Here is a 12,883-nt window from a genome sequence, read left to right as displayed (position 1 = left end):
TAGCATTGGGTATTGCAGTTCAAGATAAATAGGCAGTTTGAAGACATCCATCTGTTCTCTGTGAACTTGAAAAGGGTATCGGTCCTAATTGTTGGAATGCTGTTAACCAACTATTCTTCAATCTTTACTCAATTTCTTCAAACATTTCTTACTTAAGTTTTTTTTAACTTATTCTCCTCCTGCATACCTCAGTGACAGAAACCGTTCAGCTATCATATTGTTCAGCTCTTTAAGGACACGCCGGTTATGACTTTTACTGTTTCTAACTTTTTGAATTATTAAGCTTTTTATGATTTTTATTTTGAATGGGATCTTATGGAGAAAATCTTTAATCGTCTTAAACTTTTTCAACTTTAAAAGCTTGAACGTGAACGTTCTGCATACTTTCAACTACAACATTTAAACATTTAAATGTTGACAAAACCGTTAGCTATTACTTTATGATTCAGCTTTTTGATATCTTTTATACTTTTTGAAGTGTCACTGTTTATGTTTTATGCTTTTTTAAGACCTATTCAGACTAGTTGGCAGCATTGCCTCAGTTAGCTGTGGAATCAGCTTTATTATAAAATAAAAATGAGCATATATCTGAGCAAAAAGCAGCTGTGTGCAAATGTAAGATATCTGTGAAGGAACAACAGCTGACCAATTTTGTCAATTCTGTCACCTCTCATCCTCACCTCCTTCCGCCAGCCCTCTTGTCTTCGCCTCCTTCCGCTCATCCGCACCTCCTTCCGCATCCACCGCCATCAGAAGTAGAAAAAAGAAACCCACTCACTAACCAACCCACTCACTCCCGCCCGCCCTCCTGTCCTTACCTTCTTCCAACCGCCCTCTCGTCCTTGCCTCCTTCCGGTAGCCCTCGCCTCCTTCACCGCCAGAAGCGGGGAAAAAAACCAGCCAACCACCCACCCACTCACTCCCGACCGACCGCCCGCTCGTCCTCGCCTCGTTCTGCGTCCCTCGTCAATAGAAGTGAAAAAAAGAACCCCCGCCCGACCTCTCGTACTCGCTTCTTTCCGCCCGCCCTCCTCTCCTTGCCTCCTTCCGTGTCCGACGACATCACAAGCGAAATATAGAAATCCACCCACCCACTATCTAACCAACCCAACCACCCACTCTCTCCTGCCCGCCCTTTCATCCTCACCTCCTTCCGCCAGCCCTCAAGTTTTTGCCTCCTTCCGCTTGTCCTCACCTCCTTCCACGTCCCCCGCTGTCAGGAGCGGAAAAAAGAAACTCACCAACCCACCCACCCAGTCACTCACTACCGCCCGCCCTGCCGTCCTCACCTTCTTCCAACAACCCGCTCGTCCTCGCCTCCTTGTGCGTCCCTTCTGCGTGAAAAAAAGAACCCCACTCACTCCCACCCAACCTCTCGTACTCACCTCTTTCATCCCGCCCTCTCGTCTTTGCCTTCTTCCGCGTCCCCCGCCATCAGAAGTAGAAACCCACTAACTAACCAACCCACCCACCCACTCACTACCACCCTCTCATACTCCTTTCCGCCTGTCCTCGCCTCTTTTTTGCAGTGTGTTCGGTGGATTATCCATCGTTTCCAGGGCACTGTTTTTGAAAAGAGATGTTTTCTTTTCGATCTCTTAGCGTTCCTTTTAAAAATTTGCCTAAAATGGCTATACAAGTAAATTGAAAGCTGTATTTGAACCATTTGGAGTAAATGCACAGTGTTGGTCTCTTTTGAAAGAATCACTGTAAGAGCTACTGGCATTGAGTAATATCGGTTTAAACACTGAAGTAGAATGTTTTTATTTCCGCCTGAATATTTTTTTGCAAAGACTATAGCTGGGACTTATGAGCTCCTCCCTCCTCTCTACCTCCTTCTGTTTCATGGATTGGAGTTCCATTCATACATTGTCCTATTCATGTAATGTGTTTATGTTACTTTGTAATGCTGTTCATCTGTCCATCCGGGGAGAGGGATCCTCCTCCGTTGCTCTCCTGAAGGTTTATTCCCTTTTTTCCCTGTAAAAGGTTATTTCTTGGGAGTTTTTCCTGATCCGATGTGAGGTCCTGGGACAGGGATGTCGTATGTGTACAGATTGTAAAGCCCTCTGAGGCAAATTTGTAATTTGTGATATTGGGCTATACAAAATAAACTGAATTGAATTGAATTGAATTGGATTGGCACCAGATGTTTGCCTTTACGCAGTGACGTCCTTGTTTGGGCTCTTGACCTACCCCCTGAAGCAGCATATTGTTATTTACGTCATTTTATTGGCTATACGAAACGCCCTTCATCGGAAACAATCGGTCGCAATGGGCTCGGAGTTTACACAAAAGAAGAGGCGCAGGCACTTTCCTTCAACGCGGACTTAGGCTGTGAAGAGGACATGCCAGCTCCTATTGGGTCCTTCTGCGTGCCTCGCCGTCAGAAGCGAAAAAGAGAAACCCACCCACCTACCCACTCACAAATAAGAAATTCTAAAACCACATATTGCTCATTAGATCCACCCAAACCGAATTATATCTGATGTTTAACCACTACAGACAGATCAGAGCCAGCGGATCATTTCAAAAAGTCTTGCTGAGAATGCATTTCGCACCAGCAACAGGGAATAATGGCGTAGATCAAAACATACAACCGAAAGTTGACATTTTCTAAATAGTAAGTTGTCGAGTCACGGAAAGTAATTTTTTAGAGGCGAGAAATTTGTTGTTTAAGGATCTAATCTGTGGTCGGTTTGTCAAGAATCAGCATACTTAAATATATTTGAGGATGAAATGCGATATTCAGATTTGAGGCTGAAAATGCGAATTTCAGATTTGAGGCATGTTGTTTTTATGAACATTGTGATGTGTTCCCCTGCCAGGGAATGTTTCCAAGACACATTCATCACTAAGCGAGTTCATCACAGTCAAGCTCTTGTTGGCTTACCCCGGCTCAACTTAACCTAACATCAGTGATCCTAGATAATCTGTCCGACAAAAACGTTAAATCCCTGACAAAACAAATTTGGAGCTTGTGCTGGTGAAAAAGGTGGGGTTTGTAACAAACTGCCAATCACATGTGAAAACGACCAATCCAGATATAGAGATCATTGCTCAAATCTGACCTTCTATTAAACCTCAAAATTGTTGCTTTAATGATCTTTAAAATGAGTTGTATGACTTCAGTCACATTCCTCAGTCTCATCAGCATCAGCATTAATTAAACACGCAGTTTCAAGGAAAAGCATGAAAACATGTTGTTGCCGTTATTACTTTATTATGTTTTTCCAGTGAATGCTCATTCCATTGCGACCTCAGCCTGTAGCATGATGTAGAGTTTCATTCGGTATGAGGGGGTCTTTTAATTGTGTGAGCAAGCAGAGTGGTTCGTCACTCACACGGTGGGCTGACGTGAAGCAGGAGAGGCCGTTTCCCAGCAGGGCCAGGTCAGGTCAAAAGGATTAGCCGTGGCACCGGACATCCCCAAATCAACTGATCCTCCCTGACAAAGACACACTGCTCTAATGCCACTAGAGAAGATGTGAGTGCAGCCGGAGCGTGATGGTGAAAATGGCTCCCTGCTTTGCAGCGGCAGATGATCAAATTAATTTGCTTTAATTAGCTGGACAAAGAGATGCATATTTGAATAGACTGTGATTTGTGTGTGTGTGTGTGTGTGTGTGTGTGTGTGTGTGTGTGTGTGTGTGTGTGCGTTGATTTGTCTTGTTGGCATCATTTCATAACTTTTTTTACTAATATATACCACATATTTCTGTTGGATTTTGTTGTGATGTTAATCTCTGGGACTCACAGTGTGTTTAACGCCATGTTTACACTGCAGGCCATGCCAGCCAAGTTTGCGTTCCAACTACATCTGATGGCCATATGTTTTCATGCACAAAATGACCCATACTTTCAGTGTAAACACTGAAAATAAGGTCTTCCCAGAATGGACTCATAGTCTGATAAAGATTTTGTTATATCATTATTTTTCAAACGTATGGATCAGAACTAAATTACAAATCACTTTGCTTACTTTAATTGTTGTTCTTCTTTGGGTTAATCTGCAAAGACGTTTGACGTGTGTCTTGATAGAATAGGTCTCCATCAACGGCTGGGGCCTCTCAATATGCCAACATAGTCCTGACAAATGTTTAAGCCTGCAAAATTAATGTTTAATAATACATACTTTTAGAAATACCATGTAAATTATTACAATTATAAATGAAATCTCAGAAAATAACATTTAGTACAAATGTGATGAAGTGCAAAAAAGAGATTTAATTATATCATAAAGGCCAATTTAAAACAAATAATGTATTTATTATACATAGTGTACATGCAATTTGACTTCTGATTTAAATCATCCAAAGCATTTGTTATGTTAAGTGTTTTAGATGATCTTACGCCACAACAGGAACATATGTGACAGTAGAGCATTCAATACTTGCACATTTCAGGATGTTTTATTTGGTCATGAAATGGATCAAACAATAATATTATTAGCCTTCCTTGTCAGTTAAGGCTCACCCTCCTCCTCTTCTTCCACCCGCGAGAGAGGGAGGTTCCCCCTCAGCTCCTCTGCCTGGAGCTACAGACCAGATAGACGGAGGTCAGAGAGTGGAGACTTACAACAGATCAGCGATGAGAGCTCCCTCCCTGCTCAGTTCCCAGCAGCCCATCACTTACCCTCACAGCTACTCCTGGCCCGCCGTGCCCTTGACATGCCAAGGCACATCCCAGGGACAAGCTGCTCGCCGCCGCCTTTAAGACATCCTGATGAGGTTTTTGGTGGAGAAAGGCCTGAGGTTGACTCTGTAAAAGAATCTAAATGAGGTGCGAGTGAATGCCGCGGCTGTTCCATTTTAATCTGTGTGTTCGGCTGCTTCTTGAGTGGCTCATTTCCATGCATCACACCCTGGATCCCTCGGCGCCGAGCCCCGTCACATTCACGGCCTGCTGGTTACGTTTTTGAAGCATAACCAGGGTCAATCACAACGTCTTCTTCGGTAAACATAATGTGAAATGTGCTTATGAGAAATGTAACATAAATGTGTTTTTAAACATAACATTTCAACAGATCTAAACTCCATTGACGCAGCTCCGTCCTCCGTCCTTTCAACTGCCTCTCATTTAAAGCAGGAACAGAGCCAGAGAGTGAAGAGAAGCCACTGCTCATTAACCCCTCAGCACTTTACAATGAATCCTGGAGGCTCATTGTGCCGGAGGGCCAGTGCTCCCCTAACGAGGGCTGGGTTGGGGGGGGGGGGACGGGACTGGGCCAGTCCAAGCCTTTTCGGTTCCTAAACTGAATTGTATCTCAATATTAACGATGCAGTCTGCTGCTTGGCAGAATAAAAAACAAGCAAATACAATGAAACTGATGGGATGAAACGTTCATATCTTCTTTCCTTTCACCATTTGCCCTTAAAAGGCACCACTCTAAAGATGGATGTAGATTACGCAGCCTACAGGACAACCACTGCCCATCCATAAAACATGTTAAAATAGCAATGAGACATGATTCCAACACACCGTTCTTTCTTTACAGGGGGATTTTGTAAACCTGTGCTCTAAACCGGAGACCTCCTCTCTATGTTGCTATCCAGAGCATTCCACCACCAAAAGAAAATGTTCTGCTCAATGGTTTCCCTTTAGATCACACCAGGACAGGATTCAGATAAATGGGTTGCACTCACAATATGTGACAATGAACTTTCTGTAGAAATGTCGTCAAAAACAATCACAAAATGTCAAACATACAACATGATAATATTATTCATATTCTAATACGTATCTGTATTGACCACCTTGGTCAATGTTGTTTGTTGTAGAAAGAGTCATGATCAGAGTATAACTGGTGTTATGGGGACGTTGTGTGCAGGTTGTAGGACATTAACTGTCACCCCTCCTCCCTCTCCTAAAGGGTAGGGGGAGCTACTAGCGTGAGGACGCTTTAATTGGAATTTCATGTGGGCTAAACTGAGGGGAAACTGATGTAAGTTAACATTTGGTAGACTTAATTGGTCCCTTTCTCTCCCTCCTCCTCGACCGGGCACTTACGGGCCGCTGCTGACGCTCCCCGCTAATCTCCCATTTACAATCAATTCAATCGGCTAGACAAAAAAGTCCGCCTCTCTCTTTTCTTCTCTTCCTGTCTCAAACGAGCTCCTTTGTGGCCCGTAAATTGCCTGAATCCCCTGTGATCCCTCCGGTGTCGGGGAGAGCAAAAGAAAGATGTCTTCATGTTGTTGACAGCCGATTAGCGCGCGCTCCCGCGCTCCCTCCCCCCGCCTCTAATACCCCCTCCCCCCGCGTGGGCGCGCCTTAATTAAAGCTCCCGTTCTTCAATTAACGTGTTAACGGATAGTGCGGCGGTTGCCCAAATATTCCAAGGGTCCTCCCTTTTTTTGCGGAAAAAAGGGCAACCTGCTCGCCCTTAGGTTGTTTACTACTCCCTTCGACATTGTTGTTCTCCGTGCCCCGCTGCACTCACGTGCACACACACGGCTGCTGTGTGCGCGTTTTATTTTGTTGTTCTGGTTCCCTGCACCGCACACATCGCTGTGGATAAAAGTCGTGTCATGTAGATCTCATTGTTCCCTCTGTGTCATGTGGATAACACCGGGAAACCATGAGGTAAAAAGTGTGCACACAGACACATGTAGCCGCAGATGTCCGGCCGATCTGCCGCAGAGGTCCGCCGCGTCAACACCACGCGCACGTCCTCGCTCTGAGGCCTGTTCTTCTGGAGGTGTTAACGGGGAACGCACATTCTAAAAGTGCACGTAATCACTTTTTACAAGCAGATTCTGACATCTTTAGCCTCCAGATCGTTTGTATTTTCTTTAAAACTATTACATTAAGATTAGAAACAGCATACACACTGCAAATAACATGACCGAAATGATTATTATTTTAATTATTGTCATGGTTTTCATTGTTTTGGCATGTGTTTAATTGCAGTGCAGTGGTGTTCGATGACCCACAAAGAGAGAGACATTTATTTTTTATTTTTAGAATATTATTTTGTATATTTAATTGAACGGTTAAATTAATATATAACTTGTGTGACGGTATACATTTTGAGCGGTTATAACTCCTGACTCCAGAGACTTGGTCAAACTTTCTAAAAAATGAAGAAGAAATCAAACAGCGTCTCATCTCAAGTGAAAACCTATATTTCCGGATTGTTGAATATAATAAATAAAACCGCCTTGTTGTTGCTTCACCCACAAATGTTTCCATTTCACCTACATACTAGGCATTTGTTAAAATGGAAGTTGAAATCATTTCATCTTAAAGATGTTGGAGCTAGAATACGGTGGTGAGAGCTTGAGGAAAAAAGGTCCGTTTTCAGTGTTCCCAACACATCTCCCTCATTGCAGACTGATGAGGCGGAGCATTCATCTGGCAATATTAGCCCAGCCGGGCTTCTGCAGGCCGGGCCGGGCCGGCTGAGCGCTAATTGGCTGTTAATAGAAAGAGCGCCATTTGGGAGCACGGATCTGCCTCTCCACAGAATGTGTGCAGGGATAATATTGTTCCAGGAGCCGTGAGGAGAATAACGTGTGCTCTATTAACACGGAGGCCCAGATGAGGAGCTGCGGCCTGAGTGCTCCATTATCTCCGGTCTGATGAGCGGCTCCGGATGCAAAAGTAAGCTACACCGCCCTCCCCAATCAATCCCCCCCTCCCCCGTCGTTGGGCTGCTTAATGTAATTCGCTTTCAAGGGCCCACGTTATCTCCGATGATTTGCGCCATTACGCCGAAGTCAAGTGTAAATGCTCCATTATTAAGATCGTGTCTGTCAATAAATGGTGAAGCAAAGTGGCTGCAGAGCATACAGTCGAGCCAGACTGAGTCTATATGTGGCTTTCTAACAACACTTCAAAATAAAACACCCACAATCTTTAGCACATATATATGTGTGTGTGTATATGTGTGTGGTCTACATACATATATATATATATATATATATATATATATATATATATTATAATCATTTTTACATTTGGTGACATTTGGTTTGGTGGAACTAGCTGAATGACATCAGACGACAGAAACTCAAACGCATCTGGGCCCATGAAATACAAAGAAATCTAAAAAATGAAATGTCTTCATCTGAATGTAGCGTTATTTGATGAAGTTGCATGATTTGTGTCCCAGAAGAATGCTCTTATTGTAAGTTGCTTTGGATAGAAATGTTAGCTAAATATACTATCATTTATGAACACTACGTATTTAATACGTATTTAAGTCTTGAAGCCGTCTCATCATTTAGCATGTTTTACATGTAGATTGTTGATTTTGAGGTTCAAAACAGCAAAAATTAAATCAACAAAACACAACCGCATGAAAAACAAATCTAAGAAAAGAAAATGATGAATAAACAAGAAAACAGCAGCTCCCAAATGTAACAGGTTAAATTAGTGCAGTTGTTACGTTAAGAGAATTAAGAGATCTGGTGAGAATTGATTGGTGTTATAATTGTCATTGGGTATTTAGTCTTTCTCATTTTTTTCCTGACATGTTTATGTCCCTTTTTTCTTTTCTGATAATGTTGTGTTTATGAAATTGTTTGTGAGTTGTCAATCTGTTGTCTCTCACCAGTCGGTTAAAATCCTATTGTTTCTGTACGTAGCCAACACAACTTTCATCATATGACGTCATTGTTTTATTTTCAATTGCCTTCAAAAAAACAGAAACAACATGGCTCAAACATTCAGTTTTCATTAGAAGTTATAACTTATTTATTCACATTAACTAGTTTGTTTCTGTGAAATACACAACATGGTAATGATCCACATTTTAAATAACATTTTTTGTATTATTTCCATATTATTTACAGTTCCATCGTGGAAACAGATGATCTCTCCCATGTCTGTCCCTTCTATGTGGGCGGCATCATATTCCTACAGTAGAACCCAGTGATAAGTATGAAATGTCACAGGATCCTAAAACTTATAGGATGACCACAGTCCCCTCGAAGTGATTGTGTCCAATTTTATTGGACGACCTCTCTGGACGTTCAAAAGCGGTTCAACGGGGCCACAGATGCAGCACAGCAGTCTTTCAGGGGCCCGACAGTCCGAGGTGGAGTATTAAACTGTGATATGAGGACTCAGCGGCGTGCCTCAGCTCTGCAGCTCCCTCTCTCTGGAGGCCTCCGTGGGCGCTGTGAAGACCCCGTCGTGCAGCTTCCTGATGTGTTTCTTCAGGTCAAAGTTGCGGCAGAAGCCCTTGCCGCAGGTGGCGCAGGTGAAGGGCTTCTTGTCGTTGTGTGTGTGCATGTGGAAGGTGAGGTTGTAGACCTGGTGGAAGGCTTTGTTGCAGATGGAGCACTTGTACTGCTTCTCCCCGCTGTGCGTCAGCTTGTGGTTCTTGTAGTTTCCTGGGAGATGAAGGAAAGGAATAATTAACAATGATTTTCCTCATTGATTAAGATTTGAGAAAACTCAGTCATGTCTTTACATTTATTCTGACCAACCCAAATAGATATTTATAGTTTTACAGGCATTTATCAGAATGGTAATCATCCTTTCAACGGTGTCACGGTATGAATAACATGACATCAAAATGGCATTCCATAACAGACAGGCCGACATCTTCCTTGTGTGAAAAAACCACCCTGACTTTATGACTGAACATAAGGGTAAGTTTCTTTCCTCTGCGAGACAATGCATGGAATCCCGACTGGACCACAGCAATAAGAACAATCAGTGCATATATACCAAACAGAAATGCAGCTTCACTCCTGCCCCAAAAAAACAAAACACAAATCTTGTGAATTAAAAGCAGCCAGTCTGTCAAATCATCTGGATTATTTGAAGGTAATTCCACCTGTACACACATTGGACTTTGCCTATACTTTTTGTCTTCTAAAATGAAAGAAGTAAATGATGCTCAATTCAAGAAGTCTAACAACTCTGAGGTGCACTTTGTGGATGGATGGAATGATGTCCCAACTGTGAGAGAGATAGTCTTCATAAAGGAGGCTTAAGGAAAGGAGGGGAAAGTGAAACTGTGCTGTTTACTGAGAACCTCACAAGAGCACCCCCCCCCCCCCCCACCACCACCACCACCACCACCACCACCACCACCACCCCCCCTACAAGGTCAGCGGTTCATTGTGAAGTTAGAGCCGGCTCTGCCCCTCCGCTCGGCCCAGGCCTTCATTAATCAGGGTTTTGTGTGTCGGAAGTCAAGAAGTTGTCAAACTTGATCAAAATCAAGCGCAGCGACAACTCGACGAAGGAAAAAAAGCCCTGATTCTCATCTTTGCCGAGGTCTCGCAGCTGACCCAGAGCAAATGCTGCCGACTTTGGAAGGAGAATTAGTCCGCGGAAAGTGACATGTCCTATTTCCACTGATCGCATCACGCTCATCGGCGGGCCTGCAATTATTCCCCCTTTCATTCCTCTTGGAGCGGCGGCATATGGCGCTGCTCGCAGCCCTGCTCACACCGACCTCAGCAGACTGCGAGGATTCCTTCACAGCGAACGAACTTCAATTAAAGTATAACTAAAGCCACTGTTTGGACAAAATAGAATGCCATAAATAAATTAAAGGCGGTGCACGTGATAACATATTACGATAAATACAAGTGCATGAGAAAATGCATACGGCAGCAGACTAAGCCTTCGAGACTATGCCTTTCATATTGTATTAGGAGACGAAAACAACCAGCAGCAAGCGCCATGTGATGGGACCTTTTGGTCTGGAACGGAGTCCTGAAAATCACTACGGTATTAAAGGACTATTCATCTGGTTCACCGCGCAGGACTGTTGTAGAAATGGTCTCGATATTATAGACAAGACAATAGATATATGTCAAGATTTAAAATGAATTATACATATTTAAATGCCGAGGTTTCTTTTTTTTCGTCGTTTGAAAAAATACATTTTAGGAGCTAACCTCAAAGAAAAATAAAGATTCGATTAGTTGCTTTATATACACAGGCAGCATCGCCAACCACCGACATGCATCGCACTATTTTAACTGTTAAGGGCCCAAACTAATGACAACAATACAAGCTTAATACAAATACAAAAAAAAACAGATGAAAACGGACAGTGTTTGGATAAATAATTCTAATTTTAACTCGTTTTAAATATATATGTTATATAAATATACCTTTCTGGTGGAAACCTTTCCCGCAGAACTCACAGACGAAAGGTTTGTAGCCGGCGTGAATCCGGACGTGCGTGTTGAGCGTGGAGCTCCTGTTGAACGCCTTCCCACACTGGTTGCATTTATGAGGCTTTTCCTAAACAGGAAATACAAAAAAAACCTGTTTGAACTTAATCTAATCAAATACAAAAACATGTTTAAAGCCAGGACTGGATCACTAAAATAAGTGTGTCCGCGTGCGCTGTGTCTCACCTGCGTGTGGATGATCTTGTGTCTGCACAGCGTGCTGGCCTGGCGGAACCCTTTACCGCACACTTTGCACACGAAGGGCCGGGCTCCGGTGTGTACCGGCATGTGTCTGGTCAGATTGTAATGCGCGTTAAAAACCTGCGGAGAACACAGCCACACCGAGGATTTGAATGACTATCATTTAGACAACACGTGTTGAGTCAGAGAGCCTCAGGAATAAGAACGATTTCATTACGATCATCTGGAATCGAATCTGGTTGCTGCTGAAGAATTCATTTTTGGTTATTTCATTGTTAGGATATTTTTTCGTTTTCATTCGAAACTTTGGGATATCATAATCATTTTAAATGTTAATGTTGAATAATAACGAATTGCTGTTATAATAATAATAATTAATAATATTCATACTAATTTAAACATAATCTTGCTGTACTTTAGATATCTAAAATCCCTTTTTAACGAAATGCATTACGTCTTTTTTGGACACGTAAAAAAAGAGAGCAAATAACAAGTTACCTTTCCACACACTTCACAAGTGAAGTTTTTGGGTTTCCCGTCTGCAGCGCTGGTGCAGCTGCTGCTGAGTTTGATGTGCGTCTTGACGCCGTTCTTCTCGGCGCTCAGGCCGTTGTTCTCCTTCACTATCTGGTCCAGCTGCCCCGGCAGATGTTCCTTGTGCGGGTACTGCGGTGTGGGCAGCTTCTCGGACCCTACTCCAGCAAGTTTGGCGTTCTCCAGCAGCAAAAGTCTGTGGTGCGCCGACAGAGAGGCCTGGGCCTGCGAGTTGGAGAACCAGTGTCCGGCCAACAGCTCCGACTGCTGGTACGCGGAGTCCAGGTAGTTGAGATAGTACAGCGAGCCGCCGCTGGGCACGGCCATGGCCTGGTGGATGACCTGCGGTTTCACCACCCTGCTCCCGGACGTCAGCAACGGCTGCTTCAAGCCCGGCTCAGCTTTGCCGCACATGCCGCAGTTCCCTTTGCACGGCGCGGCTGCGGAACTGCAAAAAGTCCCCCTGAAACTGGCTCTCCACAGCTCCGAGTAGTTCATCAGCGCCTTGGCCTGCAGATCGTAGCTGAAAGGCTGCAGCGGGAACATGCAGGGGATCGGGGAGCAGAGCCCCAGCAGCTTCTTCCCCTCGGACCGCTCCTCCGTGCTCCCCTTCGGCTCCGAGTTCTTGGACATGATCCGGTCTATGGAGAAGGCGAGGGTCTTGGGAGCCGCAGACGGCCCTGTCCTACCGCAGGACATCACCGTCTCCAGGGAAGCAGAACTTGCCATTTTGTGTTGTTGTTGCAGTTTTTAGTTTAGTTCGCAGGAGAGTAGAACTTGGTGTGAGCAACTCCCGGCGCAGTCCGACCCGCTCCTCCAGCTGCCCCGCGTCTTTTCACTCTCCTGAGCTCCCGGAAGAAAAGACAGGAGGACACATCAGTTTAATAAGCACCTTGCTGTCACAGTGTCAGGCATTTGCATTCAAATGGCCTGCCGCCCCCCCACCCCCCCACCCTCGCAACAATAGCATCCAGGGGTGATGGATTAATGCTCATTAACTA

At 44.1% G+C, this 12,883-nt stretch overlaps 1 protein-coding gene across 1 annotated transcript; it reads right to left on the bottom strand.

Moving 5' to 3' along the window:
• Nucleotides 1–9,084: 9,084 nt before the first annotated feature.
• Nucleotides 9,085–12,611, bottom strand: fezf2 (FEZ family zinc finger 2). Its single transcript, XM_034533512.1, has 4 exons — nucleotides 11,847–12,611; nucleotides 11,334–11,468; nucleotides 11,085–11,217; nucleotides 9,085–9,341 (listed from the first exon to the last, which is right to left on the bottom strand). The coding sequence occupies exons 1-4, from the start codon at nucleotides 12,609–12,611 to the stop codon at nucleotides 9,085–9,087; spliced, it is 1,290 nt and encodes a 429-aa protein (XP_034389403.1).
• Between the last annotated feature and the right edge of the window lie 272 nt (nucleotides 12,612–12,883).

Source organism: Cyclopterus lumpus, chromosome 5, assembly GCF_009769545.1.
Source record: "Cyclopterus lumpus isolate fCycLum1 chromosome 5, fCycLum1.pri, whole genome shotgun sequence".
NCBI classification, from domain to species: domain Eukaryota; kingdom Metazoa; phylum Chordata; class Actinopteri; order Perciformes; family Cyclopteridae; genus Cyclopterus; species Cyclopterus lumpus.
Note: the sequence above shows the minus strand (reverse complement) of the source record. Positions and strands in the feature narration are given on the sequence as shown.

Excerpts from the sequence above, each read along its gene's own strand:
- fezf2 (XM_034533512.1), bottom strand. The coding sequence starts at position 12,611 with ATGGCAAGTTCTGCTTCCCTGGAGACGGTGATGTCCTGCGGTAGGACA. Across the intron at positions 11,469-11,846 it reads CTTGTGAAGTGTGTGGAAAG|GTTTTTAACGCGCATTACAA; the intron begins GTAACTTGTTAT and ends TGTTCTCCGCAG. Across the intron at positions 11,218-11,333 it reads ACAAGATCATCCACACGCAG|GAAAAGCCTCATAAATGCAA; the intron begins GTGAGACACAGC and ends TTTCCTGTTTAG.